The sequence below is a fragment of the Passer domesticus genome, chromosome 8 (assembly GCF_036417665.1).
Source record: "Passer domesticus isolate bPasDom1 chromosome 8, bPasDom1.hap1, whole genome shotgun sequence".
Taxonomy (NCBI): Eukaryota; Metazoa; Chordata; class Aves; order Passeriformes; family Passeridae; genus Passer; species Passer domesticus.
In genome coordinates, this window is record NC_087481.1 from 39374347 (window position 1) to 39399079 (window position 24733).

Genomic DNA, 24733 nt, shown 5'->3' on the forward strand with positions numbered 1-24733 from the left:
CATTACATCTTAACTCAGACAATTATGGTGCAAAGCAAACGCCACTTGAGAGAACTGCAGGAAGTGGGCCTAGAATGGAAGGAATGTTGACTGGAAACACAGAATTGCACTTTAAACAGTTTTCACTAGACTGTAAATAGGAATGGACTGGAAAACCAGAAAAATAAATCTTTGAATGTTGTTTGGATTTTGCAAGATAAGGTTTAATGCTACAGAGAAAAAAAAATCAGGGAAAGTATTGAACTGAAAGAAGATCAGAATCAACTGTCAGGTAGCATGTGCTACCTGATATGTTAATCAGTACATCTCCTGAACTCTATTTGTAAGGTAAATTGCATAAAAGCCAGTCATACTACTAATGGCTGCTGATGAGGAGTGGTGTTTACAACTTAGATTTGTCCTAGCAGATACTTTTTCTAGTCTTGGACTTTTCTAATTTTTACTCAAGGTCTGACTAAGTATTTTCCAGAGGAGGCTGAACAGACTTCACTGTGGTTTGGATTTACCTGCCTCTTCTGTTCCCATTTATATCAAAGACTTCTACTGCTAAAACAGAATAGAAATATGTACTGGGATTTAGCATGTGCCTGTAGAACACTTTACTGTGGAGCTGCTGTTTTCCTCATTGGTATGAAGCTTACTACTGTGAGAAGTCCTATGGAATGATAAGCCCTGACTGTAAAACATACATTTGGCACTGAAACTTGTGAAACAGAAGCACTGCTGCTTTCAATTTCAATTTAAAAATTGGGTCTGAGCATACTCAAAAGGTCTGTAAGAAAGATTTCCAGGACGTATCAACAGTGAGCTGGCTTTTTTGGAAGCTATTATCAGTCCTATAAATGCCAGCTGTTGGAAAAATGTATGCCTGTTAAAGAGGGTGATGTGTTCTGCAGCCACTGTGCCTGGGATTTTCGGCCCAGCTGCGCAGAAGGCAGCGCGGCGGGCCCGTGCTTCTCGCCTGTGGCGCTGCAGCGACCCGCGCCCGCCGCGGCGGCTGCAGGCCCGGGCAGCGGCGCCGGCCCCGCTCCGTGTGGGGGCTGCCGGGAGAGCGAGGGCCGGGCCTGCCGCCGGCGGGCGGGCAGGAGTGCACGGCACGGCTCTCTGGCAGCACGGCCGGCTCGGCAGCGCAGCTCTAGCCCCGCACCGATGGCTGAACAGCGAGGAGACAGCCCGGGCCCGTGAGGAGGCTGCCTGGGGCGCAGAGGACGATGCGGTCCCCAAGACTACAAGTCCCAGTGTGCAGTACTGCCCCTGCGGTGCAACCAGCGCCCTGGCCCGGGGGAGCAGCCGGGGCTCCTCTCCCACACAGGCCAGGCTCGGAGCTGGCCCGGGCAGCTCCTCGCGGCAGAAGCCTCTCTCTCAGGCTTTATGAGCACCAAATGCTCCGTTCTCAACGGCTGTGCACACCGCTTGGCGATGGAGGATGTGTTGGGACTTGAAAACATATAAACATATCCCCACAGGCAGTCAAGGGCAAGAGGGCAAGTTATTGCTGATTCCCAATAGGGAAATGTGACGGCTGTTGCCTTACCACAGGCCTGCCTCTCTGCCAGGGGAAGCTGTGCTTCCTTTCCTCACGTTTTCTGTGTAAGAAAAATGGAAATTTCTCTGGGCAGTAGGGTTGGTGGTTGGCTGCTAAACTTAATCCCTAGTTGTAGAAAGTGTCTGGGAAGAGAGAGGTGACCGGGTCGGGAGTGTGTGTGGGCACTGGCTGGCAGCGTGGCTGCAGCCATTTAGTGAGAGCACAAGGTCAGTCACTCCTGGCGTGCAAACAGAGCCTTGTCCTCAGGAGGGAATGCTGAGCCCCATGGAAGAAGAGTGAACTAAACAAGGTCTTCTCTGCCTGCCCCTCCCTGTGGCAGCACCTCCTGCCTCGTCCTTTGACAGTGCCCTTTCGGCCATACTTGCAGGAGCCCACACTTCTGCGGATGTGGGCCCCGGGCTGGTGTTCGGGCAGAGACAGCATCCCCTGGAGCTGAGAGGGGTAAGGCCCCCAGCCCTGCAGCCGGCTGTGGCTGCCCGAGTCAGCCTTGGCAAAAGCTGTTCGGGCCCGCAGCTCCCGGCAGGAGTGCTCTCTGCTGAGCTGTGCCTGCCCTCCCCGGCGCTCTACGGGAGCCTGTCCCTCGCCGCGGCTCAGCCGAGCGCGCTGTGGGTGCCCGCCCCGCCGAGCCCGGCGTTGCCGGCTCCGTGCCGCGCTGCTCCCGGCTGCTCTCCCCAGCACCGAGCGGCTCCCCAGGCCGGCAGCGCGGGCGCCACGTGGCGCCGGGGCCGCGCCGGCCCGTGCCGCTCCCCACTGCCGCCGGACGGGGCGGGCCCCGCCGCCAGCGGGACCCGCGCTGCCCCGGGGCGGGGCCGGCCTGGGCTGTCCCGGCGCTGCTCCGCTCGGCAGGACCCGCTCCGCCCGCCAGCCCGGCCCCGGCCCCGGCCCCGTCGCCCATGGCGAGCGCGGCCCGGCGGCGGCCCGGCGGCCCCGCTCGCACATAGCCCGGCGGGGCATGCCCGGCCCCAGGATGCCGGCTTGGGGGATCCTGCCCGTCACGCTGCCTGCCTTCACCATCACCGGCATGTGGATCGTGTGAGTGCCCCGGGGTCGCCGCCAGCCCCCCACCCACGGGCGCTGGGGCCGGGGCCCGGGGCGGATGCTGCGGGACGGCTGAGGGCCGGGGTTGGAGGATGCTTTGGAGCGCAGTGCTGCGAGGTGGGATGCAGCGGGCTGGAGGTTGCGGGGAGCCGCTTTCCTCGGTCATGTTGGGGCACTTCTGGACACTCAGGGGCTCCCACACCTCCCTGAACCCCCACAGCCGCCCTGCGTGGTCCCCGCGTCCCCTGCAGAGCGCTGGCATGTGCCTCCCTGTCCTTAAATCCCTGACACCCTGCGGAATCCCGCGCCCCTGTCCCGGCGTGAGTGCGGCAGACGCTCAGGTGGCTCGGGAATGGTTCTGGGAGCCGCGCCACCAGCCCAGGTACTGCAGCGCCAGGGCTGCCGTCCGTACGTCGGCACCATCCCACGTGGTGGGTGGATGGATGGATGGATGGATGGATGGATGGATGGATGGATGGATGGATGGATGGATGGATGGGCGGGCCTTGTGCAGGGAGTAGAGGCTGTGTTACTTGGGTGAGCAGTACTAGTCCACCCCAGCAGTCCATTTCTCAGGCCTTAACACAGGTGAGCAGTGGATGAAGGACTTTTATCAAAGGTATCAAGAGGTTCAATATAGGTGGTGGGACTTACTGGGGTGTGGGATGGAGCAAATGCGCCCCACATGCACGCAGGTTCCTCCAAGAGCTTCCTCCTGAGGTATCGCCTGTTCTGCTTCATGACAAAGCCGAGTGTTGAACCTGGTGCTAGGAACTTAAGCTGCAAGTTTTTCCCTCGGACACCTTGCAAAGCATGGGCTGTCTCCTGTGAGTGACCCTGGGGGGCAGATGCCCCTCCAGACCAAAGCAGCGCAGGTCGGAGCTGCTGCTTATGTTCCTCACAGCCCGAGCTACCCTGGGAGTGGCCCTTTGGAGTCATGTGCTGGGAGATGGCTCGGTGAGGGGTCTGCTCCTTGGTGACTGAGGGTGCTGTTCCTTGGTTTCCCCCACCTGTCCTGCTCTTTGCCTTTGTTCTGGGATCACCCATTTTGCAGCCCAGCTGTTACACGGCCAGCTAGGGAAGGAGAGGAGTTTTCATACTGGTGTTGGGGCTTATTTTTAACCTGAGCTGTTCACAACCACCAGTGATTTGAACAGCAGGATGCTGCCCACTGCTGTGGCTGCCGGGCAGGAGCGCTCCTTGATGGCTGGGGTGGGGGCCATGGGCCTGGGACCCCTTGGAGTGGAGCAGGATGCGTGTCATGGACCCCCTGTTACACTGACTGAGGCACAAGGGTGACTCCACACTGAAATGATTTATGGAACTGATCTCCCCGCAATGCCCTCCCAACACACTGGCTACTTTTCCAGACTTCCTTTAGCTCCGTTGCTGGCCAGCCAGGGGCTGGGGGAAGCACAGCAGAGCTGGTGCCATTGGGTGTCACCTGGCACAGCTGTAGGCTGGTGGGGAGCCCTGATGCCAGGGGCAGGCCAGGGAGGCTCCGTGACAGAGCAGTGCCCCAGAGCCCGTGGAGCACAGCAGCACGATGGAGAAGAGGCCCCACAGAAGCAGCTGCACTGAACTGGAGCAGGAGGTGGCTCTCAGCAGGGATGGGGGTACAAGGCAGGGGAACCTGCTTCCAGCAGTGGCAGTTCTGTGGAGCATGCACTTGTTTTTCTTTTTCCTGCTTTGTAAAGCTGGGAGGTGCCACAGGATGAGTGCTGGCCCCTGGCAGGCAGTGAAGGCCTGTGTCCTCTGCTCTGGCTGCTATTCCCTGGGGCTGCTCTGGATGCTGGCAGGGAAAGGGGATGCAGGGAGGCGGGTGGCTGTGGTAACCCTGTTGTCTCTCCTCCAGATATGCCATGGCACTGTCCAACAACCACATCTGCCCTGTCCACAACTGGTAAGGCCTGCGGGGAAGCAGGGGCTTTTTGGCACATCCTGCCTTGATCAAAGACCTCATAATGCCAAGTCCCTCCATACCTGTCCCACTTGAAGCGTGCCAAGCTGTGTCAGACCACTGGGTAGCTGAGGCACTCCCTGCACCATGACTGTGCTGCAGGGGGGTTGGGGATGGTGGGAGCATTAAAGGGGCACAGAGCTACCTTCTTCCCCAGCAGACGTGGTGGTGATGGGGTGCAAATGCCACAGGGAACGTGCCTCCTGCCCAGCCGAGTGGCTTTTGGGAGCAGAACAGCTTGGGGTCGAGCTGCTGTCAGGCTGGGCTGCCTTCCCTCCCCTGCTGAGGCTTGTCTGTGGTAACAGCTACCCTGGTGAACAGTCCAGCCTCGCTGCAAACCAGGCGGGGAGAAGGAGGCCTTTGAAAAAACACAGCATGGAGAAAGTATGAAAATAAGTGGTCAGGGAATTACAGAGGGCTATGTGTCTCCATGGAAAAGGTTGTGACTTGCTTGCTTGAGGCTAAATCTGGCAGTGCCAGGGGGATGGGATGGTCCTGCAGCACCCAGACACCCCATGGGCAGAGCTGCCTGCAACACCCCCAGCTGGGGGATGAGGCGTGGAAGAGACAAGGGCTGGGAAAAGAAACATTGTTTGGTCTCTTGGCAACTCCTTCTGCAGGGTTTTTGGCTTGTAGAGTCGCCTTAAAAATCTGCCCAGAAAGATCCATGTTAGTTTAATTCTTGCTGGAGTGTTTGAAGAAGTAAAAAAAAAAAAAAACCTGCTGCCATTTCCTGCCTGATGGCTGATTCTGCCCTGGGAAGAATGTGTGTGTTGGGTTGTCTCTGCTGCACAGCCAGCCCTTAATGACAAATAATGCTTCCCGGCCTTAGGCTGCTTGCTTTAAACAAAATAATAATAAAAAAAACCCTCCCAAACCAAACACAGCCCCAAGAGCAGCCTTTGAGGAGGCCATGGGGCTCCACGCCTCGCCTGGGTTTAGTGGTTGGAAAACAAAGCCACCAGTAAACTGAGGAGACTGAAAAAACATCGGAGCTCAGCCCAGCCCTTTCCAAAAAGGCCTTTTAACCATGTGCTTGCTGCATAGCTGGAGGTGGTGGATGGACAGCCTGGGCGAGGGACAGGACAGCACTGTCTCCCCACAGCTCTCCTCACAGTGCTGTCCCCCCTCAGTCTGCCCCCCCACCGTGGGACTTGGGGTGTCTGAAGAGGCCCTTTGGGGCAGAGAACTTTGCACTCACTGCCTGTGGTGTGAGCAGGGGCTCCACTGGGCCATGCCAGGCAGAGGTGCTGGATGCCTGGCTGATGCTGCAGCAAAGAGGCACACAAAAACCCACTTCCAGTGTGTGGCAGCTCCTGGGTGAGCTGTGAGGGTGAGGGGGCTTGAAACCCTGTGGTGGGACAGGTTGGGGTTGCAGGCAGCAGCTGTGTTACAGGAAGGGCTGATAAGAGCTCGGGGTGCTGGACTCACGGGGTCTGTGGGTGCATGAGGTGCTCCCAGGGCACTGTAGGGTGTGGGCAGCAGAGCCCTGCCCAGCCCGGCAGTGCTAGGGCTGCCCCGGCTGCACTGCTGCTGTGCCTGGCTCCAGGGCAGCCTGGGGGCTGGCTCTGGTCACGCTGTCCTTCAGGCGGTGCCTCCCAGCTCCCTCCCTCCCTCCTGCCCTCCCAGGTGCGGTGGCACTGCCCCGGGGGTGCCTGTGGCTGTGGGGGCCATTCCCCACACAGCTCAGCATTCCAACCCATCCCCTGCAAACCTGGAGCTGTCAATGGCTGCGTGCCCACCTTTACTGGTGTTTCCATCCCGGGAATGTGTGAGGGGCCTGGCAGGTGGGTGCTCCTGCTCCTGTCTGGGTGTGGGGCTGCCAGAACCCATGAGCCCTCACCCCAGCCCGCACAGCCTCTGCCCTGCCATGGCCTCTGCCTCCCAGGCTGGGGTGAGCAGCAGAGGCAGCAGGCTGTGGGAACACAGGCGTGATTTTACCTGCCGGGCAGTGGGTCACTCCCTGGAGGTTGTGGGCACATCCCTGGGTTTGGGCTGCACTTGCAGGGCAGGAGACAGGAGGGTCCTGGGCAGTGTCTTGGCTCTCCTGACCTGTTCCTGTGCTGCTGGCAGGAGTTACAACCAGTCATGTGACATGGACGGCCCCAGCTCCTGCTGCACGCTGGACCACATCCCCCTCGTCAGGTGAGCAGCTCAGGGTGGGGGCACGGGTAGGGCTGCTCTGAGACCCCTCCAGGCAACCCAGGAGGGTGTCCTGTGGAGGGAGCCAGGCACACACCCCAGTGCCCCCCGTCTGAGTGCTCTGTGGGTCTTGTTTGTCCCCACAGCAAGTGTGGCACCCTGCCTCCCGAGAGCTGCTTCTTCAGCCTCATCTGCAGCCTGGGCTCCTTCATGGGTGAGTGTCCGGGGAAGCAGGGCTGGGAGAGGCTGCCCTGCACCCGCCCCGGCATGGGGCAGCAGTGGGATGGATGAGGGGGCCGCAGACAGTGGCATGTGACTGTGCTTCCCTCCCGCAGTCATCCTGGTGGGGCTGCTGCGCTATGCCCACCTCCTGGAGCGCCTGGGGCCGTCCCTCCTCAACACCCTGGGGCTGGCCACTGGCTGGGTCTGCGCTGCTGGCCTCACCATGGTTGGCAACTTCCAGGTAAGGCATCTCAGGAGTCCCTGGGGTAGGGGGGCAGGAGGGATTGGCTGGAGCAGGGCAGTGGCTGTGCTCAGCAGGGTGGGGTTTAGGGCTGTTGGTTTGGTTCAGTGTCCCATCCATGCAATCCTTTCCTTCCCCGGAGTCAGTGCTGTGCTTCCCAGGGTGCTGGGTGTCCTCTTTGTGTATTCATACTTCAAGTCCAGATTAAGCTGCTGGGTTTGGTTAAACCCTTACCTGAGCCCCCTCTGCACTGTCTGTGCTCTCCATGGGCACGTGCAGGGGCAGGGACATGCTGTTCAGGCTGCTCCTGATCCTGCCCAGGGGGTGATGCCAGGAAACTGTCAGGGCAGAGCCCGTGCTCACGGGGAGCGGAGCGCGCCCAGGCTTGGCAGCGCACGGCGGTGCTCAGCCCCTGCCTGCTCTGCCAGGCCCCGGGCTCCCGGCAGCCAGTCCCTCCCGCTTGGCAGGAGAATGCTGCCCACACCAGCCCCGGGAGAAGCTGTGCAGGCCCCGGTCCCTCTGGTGGCCCAGCCGCGGTGAGCGGCGCTGGGCTGTGACCCTCAGGAGGGGTGCAGGCAGTCCCTGATGTTGCTCAGGGCAGAGGGCAGCCCCTGGGCACAGCAGGGCTGCTGGCCCATGGATAAAAGAAGCAGAGCTCTTTGAGCAGTAGATGGTGGGTCCAAGTCTGCCCTTCAGCCAGGAGTCAGGCACAGGGTGAGCTGCCTGGACCTGCTCCCAGCACTGTGCACCCCTTCCTGGGCAGGAGCACAGCTCCTGGAGCAGAGTCACGCTGTGATAGGCAGTGTCCCAGGGTGTTGGCACTGATGGTTTCTTCCCCACAGGTGGATCACGCCAAGGTGCTACACTACATTGGGGCGGGGGTGGCCTTTCCCACCAGCATGCTGTTCCTGCTCCTGCAGTCCATCCTCACCTACCGCATGGCCAAAACCCGAGGGCAGTACTGGACTGGCCACTTACGTAGCATCCTCACCACTGTGGCCTTCTTCACCCTCGTCTTCAGTATCCTGAAGGGTGTGGGAAGAAGATTGGGAATAGGCTGGTGAAAGATGGTCCTTACAGTGGTGTATATGCCTCAAATTCTCTATCCTTTGGTCTGGCAATGAGGCATGGTGCCAGGAGAGGAGCTGGGCAGGGCACTGAGGCTGGGCAGCTCACTGCAGGTGTAGGCTAGAGGAGCTGCAGTACCAGGGCTGGGCAGGGGCTGAGGAGGGGGAGGGATGCTGGTCGGTGTCTCTTGGGGTGCTGGCATGCCCCAAACCAGCCATGCCCTGGCTGCCGCAGCCCGGCCACCACTGCAGGCTCCAGTCACACACCACCCAGGTCTGGTTAATTGTTGGGCTTGTTTAGTGGGACAGAGGTATTTTGAGCCCTCGGCAATGCAAAGTCCATCTGGGTTACCTCTCTGACCGAAGCTGAGTACAAAAGTGCTGTGTGCAGGTGCCAGGTGGTGCATGGCAGCACCTCTGTCAGCCAGAACTCCTGGGCACTCGCCGGCCGACCTGCCCATGGGCCAAGGAAGGGTTTGGTGAGCAGGTACCAGGGTCTGCAAACACTTTACCAGGGAGGGAGGCACGGCATCAAGTGGGCTGGAGCTCAAAGAATGGTCCCAAGTGTGTGGCTGAGGAGTGAGGAGCTTATTTGGGACTGAGGTTGGGGATAAATTGGGAAACAAGGTAATGGTTATTGGGCAGGAAGGGGAAAAAGCATGCAGTGTCCAGATCCCAAAGAGGCTGGCTGGGGTCTGGCTGAGGCAAGCCACACAAGAGGAGCTTGAGGGTGCTGGCAGACCTGTCACATGTCAGAGGGTCCTGCTTTGTCACCACAGCAGGCAGGCAGGCTGGGAAGCAGGCGAGGAGCTGGGAAAAGCAGGACTGCTGCAGGGGCATGCCAGCTGGGAGGGACAGGAAGGGCATGTGAGGACAAGGAAGACAGGACTGGTGCCCATCTGCTGTGGCCATTGTGCTCTGTAAGCTCTAGGACTGGCAGTGGGCAAGCAGCGAGCTGTGATGTGGACAGTGTGGGGAAAGGGCTGGGATCTTTCCTGATGGGATGGGGGGAGTGAGCAGAGGGCTCTACACTGTACAGGTCAGGTCCCTGCTTCGGAGCTCTCCCGGACCTTGGAGAAGGCATGGTACTGCTGGAGGCTTCACCTGGAGGGCTGGGGAGTGTACCTCCTCCCCTTACCCACAGTAGCTCTTGCAATAGGTTTCCCTGGAGATTTTTGGTGGGGATGAGAGAAGGATAAAGAAATTCTGGTAGTGGTAGGATCTGGAGGAGCAGGCCTCCTTTCTGGGGTGGGCCAGCCTGCGGCCCAGAAGGACAGGAGGTGCTGTAGGACTGGCATGCAACAGTCCAAACCCTGTTTCAAAGGCTGAGTTTTATCATCTGACTGCATCCTGTGAGAGGATGGAGACCACCAGCCTGGGTTGAGGAAGAGGCAAGGAGTGTGTGGGAGCATCTGGGCACCTGGCTTTCACTGAGACCTGCAGCCTGAGCTTGTCCTGCCCTGGCCTCTTCAGATAATCCCAGCCTGGCATCAGTGCAATGATTTACCAAGGCTGGTTTGGGCATGTGTGCCACCTGTGCCGGGGCCCTTCTGGTGCTGGGAGAAGCATGTGGGGGTTTCTCAGTGTGTTGGTTTCTCAGAGTGGTGGTGTGTTTCCTGCAGAGGGTGGGTGCTCACGTCCATCCCAGCATGCAGTAACAGTGGGACATGGCCCTCACGGGGTGGTTTGGGTTCAGCTGTTCTATCCTTGACTTGGATACTCTCAGGTGGCGTGTTCTTCATCCAGGAGAGCTTTGTGCTACAGCACGTGGCTGCCTTGTGTGAGTGGATGTTCATCATTGATGTCCTGGTTTTCTATGGCACGTTCACCTTTGAGTTTGGCGCCATCTCCACAGACACCTTCCTGGTCCTGCTGAAAGCCAGCCGGGCCCCCAAAAGTTACAAGGGTGAGAGCAGCCTGTCCAGTACAGCCCACATCCACAGCCATGTGGAGGGCCTGGCTATGGCCTGAGCCCCACAGGAGGCAGCCCATAGTGGAGACCCCAAACTGGGCTCTGCCAGTGACTCCCCCCTTGAATATCTCTGAAAACCCCGCTGCTGTGTGTGTGTGTGTGTGTGTGTGTGTGTGTGTGTGTGTGTGTGTTTATGTGTGTGTTTGTGCAGGTGTGTTTATGTGTTTGTGTGTGTGTGTTATGTGTGTGTTTATGTGTTTGTGTATGTTTGTGTGTGTGGATGTGTGCTTGCAGTGCCCTCCACTCTCAGCAGGAGCTCTCAGTGTCCAGTGCTCCTCTGGCAGCTGCTGCCCCTGCAAGAGCTGTCCACTCCCTGCCCTAGGGTTTGGGGTCACTGCTGGGGTGTGGGGATGCCAACCTGGTGCTATCAGCAGCGCCAGGATCTGCCCCTGAGCCTCTGGGGTAGCCTAGTCTGAGTTGGGCTGCTGAAGGCAATCATACTGAGGCTTCCTCCTGTAAGGGACATGGGGGAGCAGGGGGCTCACTCTCCCTTCACCACACAAGGCTGGTGTGCTGGAAGGGGACGAGATCTCTGTTATTCCCTCCTCCACAGCCTTCCAGCTGGCTACTGTGACTGTCAGAGGAGCCAAAAACACAGAGTGCCTTTTCCCTTTCTTGGGCAGTGAGTGCCCTGCCGGTCTGTCTGCAGCCCAGTGAGGATGGCAGCAGGGGGTCTCACTCTGCTGCAGGCTGACACCGGCAGCCCCAGCTGGACTGTGCTGACCCCCCCACCAGGGCTCTCACTGCTCAGGGCCTTCTATGCCATCACTCAGTGGCTTTTCCTGCTTTTTGTCAGCTTGAGAATTGCTGAGGCAGGTTTCACCTCCCTGGTCACAGCATTTCCCTGCTTCCAGCTGGTTTGGGAAATGAGTCTTCAAATTTACCATCACACAGGGGATGTCCTGCAGGCACCGTGCCTGCTGAGCAGGGGACTTCTGCTCTGTGCCACTGCCAGCCTGAGCTGCCCCGGGGAGTGCAGCCATAGAAGGGGGAAGCACTGCTGTAGGAACAGAGGAGTTGTGTGCCCCATTCTTCTGGGACTCCCAAATCCGTGCTCTGGTGCCTTGGCCGATGCCTGCCTGACGGGAGCTCATCCCGCTCAGCCGCAGCATCCTTGGGCTGGGGTGAGCCCGGGGTGTCCTGGGCACGGGGTTGAGCTGTTGAGGGGTATGAGTGCTGTGTGTGCGTGCATGTGTGTGTATGCATAGATCTACAAATATATATATATATATACACACATACATATATATATATATATATATATAAAATCCCCTTGTCCCTGGAGAGGGGCATTTACTGCTGCTGCTGCTGCTGCTGTGCGCATTGATCAAGTTGGGCTTTCCTGTTTGCCCACCTTTTCCAAACCGGCCTGTAAATCCACCAGTATATGTAGTTCAAAGAGGAGCCTTTCTGACTTTTGTATCTAATATATTTTTTAAAAAGTATATATAAAGACAACAGTGAATTTACAATAATAAAAGTGAAAGTCATCCGTGGGTGAGGCAGACGGTCCTTCCCCGCTGGAGTAGCAGCTGGCCTTGGGAATGGGGTGCAGGGTCCTGTCCCGCCCTCGGGTGACAGCCATGAGCCCGGGGCTCGGTTCCCTGACCCGAGTGCCAGCCAGGTGGCGGACAGGCGGTGTCGCCGGGATGCAGCAGCCTGGAGGAGCCCGTCCCGTCGGGGGTCCCCTGGCCCGCCCTCCCGCTGTCTGTGCCGGGCGGAGCCGGGTCCGGGAAGCCCCGGGAGGCGGAGCCGGGTCGGGACTTTCCCGGTACCGCGGCCGGGGCGCGGCGGCGGGGCTGCGGCTGGGAGGAAGGTAAGCGGTGCGGGGCCTGGGGGTGCCGGGGGGACGCGCCCAGCAGCGGCGGGCAGGGCTACCCTCGGGACGGCTCCCAGGGAAAGGGAGTTGAGCGGTCCCGAGGTCTAAAATCCCTGTGCTTGGGCTGCCCGACCCAGCGGAAGGGTCCTGGGCTCTCTCTCGCTCCGGCAGCCACGCCGGTCCCTGGCTGCCTCTGGCCGGCCGTGCGGGCAGCTGGGCTGGGGGTTCATGGGAAGATCCAGGCTGGAGAGACAGGTGCTCTCCTGGAGGGGAGAGACCGCTAGTCCCAGCGCGGGCGGTTACACCCTTTTCCCTGCCGGTGGGGAAGTTCCCTGTTTTCCGTTGTGCCAGTGGGTTCTGCCCCATCCTGCAGCTCTCCCTCTTGCGTCCTGAGCCCTGCCTGCGCTGGAGCAGGGCTGGCTGCTGCCCGCTCCGAGGGGACTCAGATCCGTGCCCGCAGGCTCGGCAAGCTGCAGCCCAAATGGAGCAGTGAGCACTACCACGGCAGTGGTACTGTGGGCAGAGTGGAAACTGGAGAAAGACAGCAAACCCCGCCGGGCTGACGCTGGCAGGGGTTCTCCAAGGGCATACAGCTGGATTAATAGTTCATAACAGCAGAGGAGCTGATTTACAGGCCCTTAGAGGAGAAAACCAGAAGATCAGTGGGCGGCTGGGGTTTCCCAAAACCAACTTGATAGCCACAATGGGAGTAAAGGCGTTTTATGCAGAGATACACAAATGGCTTCAGTGCTCAAAGGCAGGCTGTCAGGAGGGGAAGGCTTAGAAAGCTTTGAGGGGGAGGGGATTTCTCTCTGCCATGCTTGCTGGTCAAGGACTTGGTTTCCAGGAAGGGTCTCAGAGCAAAGTCACTGTGAACACAATATGAGAGACTCAGCAGCCTCTGGCCAGTAGCTGTTGGGACTCCAGGGATGGAGCAGAGCACAGGATTTGTGCAGAAAGCAAGGCCAAGGATTTAGGGCTATTGTTTGCAGGTGTTAGCAGACCCAAGGGAAATCAAAATGTGAAGGGAAGAGTATGTCAGAGGAGCAGCCAGCTGAGTGGCTGGAACATGTCAGCTGTACACCAGCACAGTTTAGAGCAGGGCTGTACTCCTGCTGCCTCCTGCATTTCTGGGGCACCCTTTCCCATGGCTACTAAACACTCCTGCCTCAGATAGGCTGACGTGTGTTTCCCTCCTGCCTGCAGGGCATCAGCTCTGCAAGTCAGCCGACTGTCATGGGAGGAAAGAAAATAGCACCTGCATTACTAGGTCACGTTCAAGGAGCTGCAGGCATGGAACACTGGCTTTAACTCGCACTGCTTGCCAAAGGCTGGCCCTTAATTGAAGCGCTCTGGCTGGCACAGGGAGGCTGTGCCATCTGGCAAGGGTGCTCTGGCAGTGCTGCACCCCAGGGCAGGGAGCTGATGCTGCTCTGGGCAGTGCCTTGCAGCTGGATTGCTGCTTTTTCCCCCCATTCCCAGCAATGCCCAGAAAATCCTTCCTGAACCCTAGGAATGTGTGAAGATGGAGAGGAATTAGCCAAGTAAATGGGGTCTGCAGTTCAAGCCCATGATCCAGGGCAGATGTGTTGGGAAGACAGAGCAGGGGATGCTGCTGATAGAGGAAGGAGAGATGCGTTCCCTTCTGGCATGTGTGGAGGCATATGCTGCACTCCTAGGGAAACCCCCAGTCCTGGAGGCTGGAAAGGCATGCTGCTTGGCACAGGAGGCAGCACTTCACCCTGACAGCAGGTCTGAGGTTGCTTTTCCAGGAACAGGGAGGCAGGTGATGAGACCATCTCTGCTCAGCAAGCAAGGTGGGCTTCCTCCAGCACACACTGCACAAGGGTGCAGGGATATGGCTGCAGCCTCCAGAGAGAGCCAGAGCTGTGTGGGATGGGGAGCTGCAGGTACGACTCCAAAACATTCTTTAGTCATGCTGTTTGCTGCAACAAGTGGAAGTGTCCCGGGCAGCAGTGAGTGAGCTGTGAAAACACCTCAAGAGGAGATGGAGCTGATGCCACTGGAGAAGGGGAGTTGTGCTATTCAAGGGGCACAGTCTGTTCTTATCCAGCAGCTTCAGGCCTGGGCTCCCCCACCAGGATCAGTGGGTAGGGTAGGTGGCTGTTCCCAGCACACTGAGGAAGGTTTGTCCCTTTGTTCACCTCTCTGGGAGATCTGTGCCCAGCAGATAGGGTGGCTGACTGGTGGTGGCAGGCTGAAGCTGTCCAGGTGGGATGATCAATGGGATCCCAACAGCAGGCAGTCTGTGCTGCTTCCCACAGACCAGCAGGAGATTGTGTCCATGTTCCTAGGCCTTCAGAAGGCCCTGCAGAATGACAGGAGGAGGGTTCCCACCTCATTTTGCAGTGCTGGATCTCTACCTTCTCCTTGCACCCTCCCCTGCACTTGCAGGTCCCACAGACTCCACATCCCAAGCTACACATTTGGCTGGGATGCATCTCCCTGCTTAGGTGGCAGGCCAACCGGGAAAAACCTCAGGCTTGAGGTCACAGGACAGTCCCTTTGGAAGACTTGAGTGGCTGAAAAATCTCCTTGAAAAGGCTCTGTTCAGCTTCTGAAGAATATGAGTCACGCACGGATTGAACAATCCCCTTCCTTCCCCTCTTCTCCCACACACTCAAAATCCCCTGAGTGGGACCTGCAGCAACCACTGATTCAGAAATTCATAGTGTGAGGGCATTGTGGAGTCAGATACGGGATTTTTTTGTCTTTTCATTGGTTAGTGAGAAGAAATGAGGAGCGTGCCTGTGGGCTCTCCCCTGGTCCTGCCCCTTTGCTAGAAGTCGCCGGTGGTTTTCTGTGGTCGGGCAGAGCTGGACCCCAGCGGAACTCCTGTCTGTGGTACTGGCAGTCTCTGTGGCGATGCTGGGGCTGAACGGGCTGCTGAGACCAACCTCTTCCTCCGCGGTGAGTAGAAAGGTGTGAGCTCTGTGGGCTCCTGCTGCTGGCAGTGCCTGCTGGGGTCGGCGGGGAGCATCCAGTGCTGAGTGCTGGGGCGGTGGGAGCTGCTCCCACAGGGAGCTCTGGGGCTGCCGCTTCCACTTGGAAGCCGGTGGGAAGGAGGCAATGGGAACACGGATACCGAATGCCTCTCTCTGGCCACCTCGGCGGGAAGGATGCGGGCTCTGCTGTGTAAGTTAAAACTGGGGAGAGGGAAAGCCCCCCTTTGGGTGCCTAGCAAGGGGCTGCTGCCTCTGCAGAGTGCTGCAGAGATTCCCGTGTCCGGGGGGAGCCATGGGCTTGGGGACAGCACTTTGGGGCGACTCCTGTTTGAGTCCATAGGGGCTTGGAGACACATCCCTGTGCAGGATGGGATGATGTGGGGTAGGGATCTTGGGGAACCCAGGGCTTTCTGCGGGGGTTTACGGCGCGGGCGGTGCTTCCAGCCGTGCTGCAGGGCAGGTCTGGCTGGGGAAGGGCACATGGCAGCGCAGCGGGACTGGCACCCGCAGCGGGACAGGCGGCCGGGGACGGTGTGGGGCAAATCCCTCCGTACTCCCGAGGGGAAAACACGGCACATCTGGCGCTCCGGAGTTGCCAGGCAGCGCCCGGGCGAGAACGGCCGGGGGAGGCGGGCGGGAGTGCTCCGGGATTTCCAGCCCGCCCGGGGCTCCCAGTCCGAAATTCCCAGGCGGGGAGGGGACAGCCCGTCCTGCTGCCCCGAGCGGCCGCCGGCGGGCGCAGGAGCAGCCGGGCCGGCAGTCCCGCTCCGAGCCGTGCCGGGCCGACGCTGGCGTTCCGCGGCCCCAGCGCCGTGCCCCGACCCTGGCGTTCCGCGGCCCCTGTGCCGGGCCGGGCCGGGCCGGGCCGTGCCCCGGGCGGGGCGGGGCGGTGACGCGCGGTCCCGTCATTTCCCGGCTCGGCGGGGTTTCTAGGGACTTTCCGGAGCGGCCGTGCCTTCCTGCAGCCCCGCTCCCCGCTCAACCCCCCTCTCCCCGCAGGCCGGCGGCCGGCCCCGCGCCGACATGGACGAGCAGTTCCAGCCCGTGAGTGCGGCACGGATCGGATCGGATCGGCCCGGGGGCTGTCGCTGCCTGGTCCCGGCCCCGGAGCTGGGCAGGGGGCAGTGCCCGACCCCGCGGGTGGGCTGGGAGGTGGGGGTCCGTGCCTGCTTCCGGGGAGGGAGGTGGGAGGGTCTGTGTCAGCTTCCAGGGGTGGGCACCGAGGGGTCTGCACCTGCCCACCTCTCTTCCCGGGCAGGGACAGGGAGCTGTGCCTGCCCCGATGGGGTTCTGTGCCAGACTGCCCTCACCAGCCCAGGGCAGTCGGGGGATTCCAGCCCAAACACACTCATCACACTCACCTTCCTTCCCATCACCTAGTGCCTGGATGGGATTGACTATGATGACTTAAGTTTTGGCTCCCACATGGTGGAGCAGAAGGAGCCCGTGATAGAGACAGGTAAGGGCCCCTTTGGCTGTACCCTTCCAGGTCCCCAGCTGCAGTGAAGTTTCCCAGCAGGTTGACTCATGCCTTTTAGTTGCCAGAAGCACCACAGCGTTTGTCCTTACTGGTCCCACTGTGGGTTGGCTGGAAATCCCTGTCTCGTGATACCAGGATGGGGCTTGTTCCATCTGTCCCTACTATTCAGTCTGCCAGGGACTACCAGGTTGGGCTGTGACCTCCCGGGGGTCCCTGTTTCCCAAGTGGCAGAGCATCCTCTGGCCCTCCCCTCCTCTTCTTGCTGCTCTGACTGCTGTTCTCAGCTGGGCTGTGACAGTACAGGGTTTGGGGACTCTGAGGACTCCCATGGGACAGACAGGGGCCACATCACCTTCAGTGCTGATCCCTCCAGCATCCTTAGTGGGAACATGCACTTTGGTTATCCCATGTTTCTCACTGGTACCTCTCCTTTCTGTCTTCCAGTGGAAGGTCCCTACCTTGTCATTATTGAGCAGCCAAAGCAGGTAAGGATGTCACCCAAGTAAAGACAGGTGTAACTGTCACCTCCTGCTCCCATGGCATCAGGCTTTGGCCACCCTTGGCTGACCCGCTCTCTGCCTCCACAGCGGGGTTTCCGATTTCGGTACGGCTGCGAGGGCCCTTCCCATGGGGGGCTGCCGGGAGCATCCAGTGAGAAGGGGCGCAAGACCTATCCCACTGTCAAGGTGAGCTGCCATGGGAAGGGGAGGGAGCAGTGTCCTCAGCCAGTAGTGCATGAGCGTCAGGAGGGAGCCTTGAAGGGAGGTCAGGAAATTTCTATTAAGCTTTTGTGTGTCTCCTGGTGCTGGAGGGATGGGAGAGCTGCAGCAGGAGGGGTGGTGGCCATGGGGAGGGATAACAGGGATTTGTAGAGAATCCTTCAGGCTCGTGGCTTATTGTACCTGACCCCCATCTCCCTCTTCCCTGCAGATCTGTAACTACACAGGGATGGCCCGGATCGAGGTAGACCTGGTGACGCACAGTGACCCTCCCCGTGTACATGCTCACAGCCTGGTGGGCAAGCAGTGCAACGAGGCTGGCAACTGTGTCACAATCGTGGGACCCAAGGACATGACTGCTCAGTACGTGCCAGGAGGACTCAGGGTGGCTTCTTGCCAGTGTGAGGTGGCTGTGGGTGCTGCCTGCAGCTTTTGAGATGAGGAGAAGATAGGGGTTAGTGCACCCTGAAGCTGGGTTTGCTGGATGAGGTCAGGCGTGTGTCGTTCATTGTTGCAACTCTGTCCCCTGAGCATCTTGCCTGTCTCTGGGTTTTGACATATGCAACTTATTTTGAGTTTCTGTCCTTGAGGTTGCAGCTCCCCAGCTTTGCAGATGACTTTTGAAGTCAGCCTGAGTCACAGGGTTATTCTGCCACTGCTGCAGTTGCTCTTACATATCCATCTCTGGCTCAGCTCAGTACCATTTGTATCTCACTGGCCGTCAGTCCTCCTGGTCTTGTCTTTGACAGCCCTCTGGACTTGTCAGCTTCGGGAGCTCAGAGTTTCTGGGGCTCCTTTCCTTCCTCTGCAGTTGCTCCTCTTCTGCTGCACACACACTGATTCCCTGCTGCCTGAGTGGCACTGCTCTGTGCTCAGGACCTTCCCAGGTGCAGGAGTATGTGCCCCTTTGGCCTTGCTGCTCCTGGCTTTGATGCTCCCAGATCCCAGCAGGCTCTCTTCTCCAGGTTCAGCAACCTGGGTGTGCTCCATGTCACCAAGAAGAATATGATGGAGATCATGAAGGAAAAGCTGAAGCAGCAGAAGATGCGCAACAGGAGCCGTCTGCTGACGGGTGAGGGCAGCCCGGGGACTCAGTGGGCCTCGGCACTGTGGGCTGACAGCTGGGGCTGGGCTTAGCCTGGGGCTGGGGTGGGTAGGTGGGGCAGCTGGAGCACTGTCCCCTCATAGAGCCTGACAGTTTGTCCCCCTGCCCGGCAGAAGTGGAGCTGCGTGAGATCGAGCTGGAGGCAAAGGAGCTGAAGAAGGTGATGGACCTGAGCATTGTGCGGTTGCGCTTCACCGCCTACCTCCGTGACAGCAGTGGGAACTTCACGCTGGCTCTCCAGCCTGTCATCTCAGACCCCATCCATGACAGCAGTGAGTGTGGGGCCAGTCCAGGAAAGAGATGGGGCAGGAGGGGGTAAGGACTTCTGCACAGTGACCCCCAACACCTCTTGATCTGCAGAGTCCCCTGGAGCTTCCAACCTGAAGATCTCACGGATGGATAAGACAGCAGGCTCCGTGCGGGGAGGAGATGAAGTCTACTTGCTGTGTGATAAAGTTCAGAAAGGTAAAGCAATTCTCCAGATGAAACCTTCTGGAGGGGCTGTAGCAGAAGAGATCAGGGGCCCCTGGATGGTCTGGGGTCTTTGTCCTTGGAGCCTGTTTGGGGCAAGGACACAGGCGGTGCCAGTGCCACTTCTCTCCCCAGATGACATCGAGGTGCGTTTCTACGAGGATGATGAGAACGGCTGGCAGGCCTTTGGTGACTTTTCTCCTACAGATGTGCACAAGCAGGTACAGGGGATGTGGGGAGTGTCCTGCTCTGCTTCAAGGCAGATGACTGCCCTGTCTCCAGCTTCATGGATGAGCAGAACCTCATGTCCATCATGTCCTGCCCACAGTATGCCATTGTCTTCCGCACACCCCCCTACCACAAGCCCAAGATCGACCGTCCTGTCACCGTCTTCCTGCAGCTGAAGCGGAAGCGGGGAGGGGACGTGAGCGATTCCAAGCAGTTCACCTACTACCCAGTGGTGGAAGGTGAGCACCACCCAGGCAGGCTGGCATGTCCCCTGCTGCTGGGGCTGCCTCTTACCGTGCTGCCCCTCTCTCCCCACAGATAAGGAAGAAGTGGAGAGGAAGCGCAAGAAAGTCCTGCCTCAGTTTCCTCAGCACTTTGGCGGTGGCTCACACATGGGGGGGGCTGGTGGTGGGGCCGGGGGCTTTGGCTCTGGAGGAGGTGAGTGGTGATGCCTCTTCCTCCTCTGTCAGATGGCTGAGGTCTGGCCCTGGGGGCTCCCTTCTGCTCACCCATCCTCTGCCTTGCCCCATAGGTGGGAGCCTCAGCTTCCCGTACTCCTCTGGGCTGACCTACAACAGCATCTACTCTCCCGGCCCCCACCCAGTGGGGAGCTACCAGGGGGGTGTGCAGATGAAGGGCCCCGAGGCAGAGGGGCCTGAGAGCGACAGGCAGGCACCTGCAGAAGAAAGCACATACTGCAAGGAGCTGCAGAAGCACGGTAGGAGGAGCTGAGCTTGAGGGAGGGCTTGGGCACATTGCACAGGAGAGGAGGCATGGAGTGGGGACCTTTTGGGGTTGTGTGCTGCTCTCCACACCTGGTGGATGCAGAAGGGTGGATGGGGCTGCTGCTCCTAGAGGTGACATCCTGCTTTGCCCCCCAGCCCAGCTGTGCCAGCTGTGGATGCTGGCGTTAGCCCGGCGCAATGCCCATGCCCTGCTCGACTACTCGGTCACCGCCGACCCCCGCATGCTGCTGGCAGTCCAGAGGCACCTGGCTGCATCACAGGATGAGAACGGAGACACGTGAGCACACGAGGGGTTGGAAGGGAGAGCAGGGTGGTCTTGTTGTCTGTCAGAGTCATTCTGGGGGCTCTGAGGACAGCAGGGAGTACCTGGGGAATTATGGAGCTGAGCTAGGGGCTGTCCCACTCTCTCAACAGGCCTTTGCACCTCGCTATAATCCATGAGCAGACAGCTGTGATCAAGCAGCTGATCGACGTCATTGTTAGCATCCCCAGCCAGCAGATCATCAACATCTCCAATAACCTGCAACAGGTACGTGTGTTTCAGAGCAGCCAGTTCTCCTCTTCCTGGGAGTAGTTCCTCACTCCTGTTTTCCAACCCTGGGGGCTCCTGTAGCTGCTCCTGCTGAGGGGAGGCTGCAATCTGAACAAGTTGCAGCTGCTGGAGAGAATGGTGGTGCAGGACTTGGCTCCTCTTGTGAGCTGCTGAGGATGTGCTGCTGTCCTGCAGACACCACTGCATCTGGCAGTCATCACCAAGCAGCCCCAAGTGGTCCAGCTCCTGCTGCAAGCCCGCGCCGACCCAACCTTGCTGGACCGCTACGGCAATTCCCTGCTGCACCTGGCACTGCAGGCTGGTGATGAAGAGATGCTGAGGACACTGCTGGCTCACCTGGGCTCAGCTGCCCCTTACCTGCTCTGCCTGCCCAATTTCCATGGTGAGTGTGGCTCAGGGGTGATGAGCAGGACCCCGGTGATGCCATCATGGGCTTGACCAGAAGGCTGCTGAGCCTATCCCCATCTTGCAGGCCTCCTGCCTGTGCATTTGGCTGTGAAGGCAAAGAGTTTGGCTTGCCTGGACCTGCTGGTCAGGACGGGAGCAGATGTGAATGCAGTGGAGAGGCAAAGTGGGAGGACCCCACTGCACCTGGCTGTGGAGATGGAGAACCTGAACATGGCCACCCACCTGGTGAAGAAGGTATGGAGCAGCTGCTGTAGTGGTGGCTGTGGGACAGGGATGGGGTGCAGCCTCCTACAGGCTCCTGGCAGAACTGGGGGCTCCCCTGAGGCCTTGGGGTGTAGGAGGAGCAGTGCCCAGGCAGCTCATCCTCATGATCTCACACCTTTCTTAGCTGGGAGCAGACATCAACAGCCGGACTTTCGCCGGGAACACCCCCCTGCACTTGGCTGCTGGCCTGGGCTCCCCCACCCTCACCAAACTGCTCCTTAAAGCTGGTAAGGCACTGCCCTTCCTCCTTCCCTCCCCACAGCTCTGGCTGCCTGTCCTGGCTGGTGGCAGGCACAAGGTCAGACCCGTGGGCCTGGCTCATGCCACCCTTTCCCAACAGGGGCAGATGTTCTGTGTGAGAATGATGAGCCCATGAGCCTATCCTCATCAGAGGCCAGTAGTGACACAGACACTGATCCTGAGGAGCAGGAGCTGGCCATGGATCTGGGGGAGCCAGCCCTGGCTGCAGAACACAGCACCAGCTCCAGGCTTTCCACACAGGGGCAGTGGCAGGCAGGGCACAGGCAGCGCCGCTGCCACACGTCCCTGGACCTGACTCGGAGCCAGAAGGTGTGTGGTGCAGTGGGACAAACTCACGGGGAAAGTTTGTGCAGGCCATGGCATGGATGGAGCAGAGTTCCAGGAGATGCTCCTGTGAGGATGCCTGTGCTCCTCTGTGTCCTGCAGAGATCCAAGGTGTGAGGAGGCAGTGGGGGATGTGGGCAGTGCTTTGGAAGATTGACATCCATGTCTGTCTGCAGGTGCGGGAGATCCTGCTGCAGGCCTCCCAGCAGGGGCCCGAGGCACAACTGCCCACTGCCCCCCAGCCAGGTGAGCAGCCCCTCCCGCCCCAGCCCAACTCAGAGGCACCACACCTAGCAGGGGAACACCGTCCCGGCAGCAAGGATGGGCAGCCTGTGATGGGGGCACCTCTTTGCCACAGGGAAGGTCCTGTCACTGGACAGTGAGGCACTGCAGGGGCTGGAGCAGCTGCTGAACCAGGACTGCAGTGGGTCAGACTGGATCGAGCTGGCCAAGCGCCTGGGGCTGTGCAGCCTCGTGGAGACCTACAAGGACACGCCCTCGCCCAGCGCCAGCCTCCTGCGCAGTTACGAGGTCAGTGCCTCGCTGGGGTGCCTCTGTCCCCTCTCCTCTGGCCATCAGCCCTACTCAGTGCTCTCTCTCTGCAGCTGGCAGGTGGCAGCCTGGGGGGACTGCTGGAGGCACTGGACTCCATGGGGCTCCACAATGCCGTGAGGATGCTCCACAAAACCGAGGCACTGGAGAAGCTGCAAAGCACAGGTACAGAGAGTGAGGGCTGGGGCTGGTGGGCAGGGAGTGTCTCTGCTGCTCCCCTCGTTGCCCCATCACTAAGAGCAGCTGGGGATTGCTTTGCAGAGCTGAAGGAAGACAGTGCCTATGGCAGTGAGTCCGTGGAAGAGGAGCAGGCACCCACGCTAGCCCTGAAGCCGGGGGGTGAGCTGCCCCCCAGCCAGCAGCCACAGGTGCACTGAGGAGCCAGCCAGCAGCCCCTATGACCACACAGGGAGCTACACTGCCCTCTGCCTTACCCACACAAGTGCCTTCTGGACTGGGGGTCCAGCTGCCTGGACTCAGGGGGATGGGATGCAGCTGGCTCCTGCCCGTCTCTGCTCTTATTTAATGGTTTCTCTTCTGAATAAAAGGACACAGGTTCCATTAGTCTTCACCCTCCCTCTCTCCAGTCCCAGCAGTGAGGTGGGCACTAAAGCCCCTGAACCCTGCCTGGGTCTCAAGTCTGGCAGCAAGGAGACAGCTGCCAGCCCCTCCTCAGCATCCCTTGGTGCTGGGGCTGTCCCCAGCCATGGGGAAGAAACCACAGCACACCCAAGAAGTGAAGAGCAAGTTTTACTTCAGTAACTGAGAGAAGAAGCTGTACAAAGGTTTTTTTTCCCCACCACCCCCCCAAGCCACCTGGGGCAAGGGTGGTTATGGGTTTGTTTTTTTGTTTTTTTTTTTTTTTTTTTTTTTTTTGCAATAGACTCAAAAGAGCAGAATAAAAAGTTTTGACACATTCGCAAAGTCAGTGCTGAAACCAGCCAGGTCCCAGGCGGCTGAGAACTGCGTGTGTGCCAGCCCCTGGTCACAGCCCTTCACTGTGCCTGGACCCCTTTTTGGACAATCCTGCAGCCATGCTCCGTCACTTGCACCTTGCTCTAGACAAGCATCCTTCAGCCCACTCTGGAGTGGGGAGGGCTGCCCCAGCCTGCCCCTCATGCTGGCAAGGAGGGAGCCTGTTGCTGAGGAAGGGGCTGCACCAGTGCTGCTGCAGCATAAGGACTGCAGCACTACAGACCAGGCTTTGCTGGTAGCCTCTGAGGCCCCAGTCATGCATTGGAAAAGAGATGGGAAGAAAAGCTGGCTCCAGCTGTACTGGACCCATAGGGCAGGGGGACCCCCATCTCAACCCTGGCTCCAGGGGTCACCACTCCACGGCGAGTACTTACACACTGCTGCCCACTGCCCTGGGTATGATGCTCATACCCAGCGTGCTGCAAACAGGGCTGCCAGCAGTGGGTGGTGGAGAATGGGGGTCATGAAGCACCGGTGCATCAGCCTCCCATGCAGCCACACGTGCAGCAATGGGTGCTGCCATCTCAAGGCTGCCTCCTTGGAACTGGCAGCCACAGGGCTGTCTCCCCAAGGAGTTGCTGGTGCTGAAGTGGAGCTGGGGAGCAGGCAGCAGCAGTACACACAGTAGCCCACGCTCAGCTTGCTGTAGGGCGAGGGCGTGGGGAGCTGGATCGCCCCCTGAGTCCTTTTAAAAACCTCTTTCCCTCAGAGTGCACTGCCTACAAGATATGGCTGGGTTTGTGTTTTTGTTTTTTTTTAAACAGTTCCCATAAAGCATCAAAAGTAGCCCCCAAAAAAAACCTTCCTGGTGGTCAGCTTGATCTGGTACTAAAAAGTGCAAAACTGTATCACAAAAATGATTCAAAAGTTGTAAGAAAGCGGGGAGGGTGCAGAGGTGACTGAGGTGGCAGGGAAGGGACCAGGTGCTGTTGCCCTGACTTCCCTGGCCACCAGCCCTAGGAGAGGGGACAGTCTAGGGCTGGTCCCTGCCCATCTACCCCCATGGCACGATGGAGCTGGAGAAGCGGCCGCTGGCTTTTTTTTGCTGCATTTGTCTTGTTTTTTTTAAGCCATTGAAGAATTGAGCCCAGCGGGTAGGTTTCAGTTGCTCCCTCTCCCCAGGGCAGCAAGAGTAGGTCCTGCAGCCAAGTGCAGGACGAGGAGGGGCAGAACAGGTCGGATGGGGCCAGGCAGCTCCTGCAGGCAAGGACTGGGTACCATCCTGCTCTGCCACTGTCTCTGGTGGAGGGGCCATGGCCCTGCATGGCGGTGCTGGCGGCTGCAGAAGGGCTGTCACACCCTCCAGCTCGTGCCGCAGACAGACGGACACATGCAGGGTCTCGGCAGGCACACGGCCTCCGCCCCCGTGCCGGGGGAACAGGAACAGAGCTGCAGTGCAGGCAGCTGAGACCCCACACTTACGACTTCTGGGGGTGGCCAGGGGGCTGGCGGCCGGTGCGCTCTGACACGTTGCGCTTCACCTTGGTGCTCGTGCTGGAGGGCTCTGCGTTGAGTGAGGGGCTGGAGCGGGACTTTTTCAGGCCATCGTCCTCCCCACCCACTGTGTCAAAGAGGGTGGACTCAAAGGCTGCCAGGTCCTCGGAGCCAGCCTTCAGCTTGGCCCGCAGCAGCATGGCATAGGTGCCATAGCGGGATTTCTGAGGAGCACAGTGC

General features: G+C 59.4%; 3 protein-coding genes across 6 annotated transcripts in view; 2 read left to right on the plus strand and 1 right to left on the minus strand.

Moving 5' to 3' along the window:
* The first annotated feature begins 1358 nt into the window (after positions 1–1358).
* Positions 1359–14892, plus strand: TMEM150A (transmembrane protein 150A). Of its 3 annotated transcripts, none has more exons than XM_064430637.1 (8): positions 1359–1590; positions 4440–4487; positions 6618–6689; positions 6833–6900; positions 7022–7149; positions 7992–8169; positions 9943–12004; positions 14755–14892. In XM_064430637.1, the coding sequence occupies exons 2-7, from the start codon at positions 4447–4449 to the stop codon at positions 10185–10187; spliced, it is 732 nt and encodes a 243-aa protein (XP_064286707.1). In that variant the 5' UTR covers positions 1359–1590; positions 4440–4446; the 3' UTR covers positions 10188–12004; positions 14755–14892. The 3 variants fall into 3 exon arrangements, with proteins under 3 accessions (XP_064286707.1, XP_064286706.1, XP_064286705.1); XM_064430636.1 differs by lacking the exon at positions 1359–1590 and adding an exon at positions 2370–2578; XM_064430635.1 differs by lacking the exon at positions 1359–1590 and adding an exon at positions 2601–2966.
* On the plus strand, positions 14807–22959 carry NFKB2 (nuclear factor kappa B subunit 2). 2 transcript variants are annotated; one of them, XM_064430621.1, is made up of 23 exons: positions 14807–14938; positions 15973–16125; positions 16354–16432; positions 16898–16938; positions 17041–17139; positions 17384–17535; positions 18138–18244; positions 18391–18549; positions 18638–18742; positions 18884–18969; positions 19077–19215; positions 19295–19414; positions 19509–19694; positions 19858–19999; positions 20137–20251; positions 20450–20657; positions 20748–20917; positions 21072–21174; positions 21288–21517; positions 21709–21778; positions 21891–22063; positions 22138–22249; positions 22346–22959. In XM_064430621.1, exons 1-23 carry the CDS (start codon positions 14894–14896, stop codon positions 22459–22461), a joined length of 2910 nt encoding a protein of 969 aa, XP_064286691.1. In that variant the 5' UTR covers positions 14807–14893; the 3' UTR covers positions 22462–22959. The 2 variants fall into 2 exon arrangements, with proteins under 2 accessions (XP_064286691.1, XP_064286692.1); XM_064430622.1 differs by having other exon boundaries at positions 15973–16017.
* Positions 22822–24733, minus strand: part of PSD (pleckstrin and Sec7 domain containing) — a 38361-nt gene continuing 36449 nt past the window's right edge. Inside the window, exon 17 of the mRNA XM_064430620.1 lies at positions 22822–24717. Within this exon, the coding sequence (XP_064286690.1) occupies positions 24478–24717 (240 nt within the window). The 3' untranslated portion in view covers positions 22822–24477. The remainder of the gene's footprint in view (positions 24718–24733) is intronic.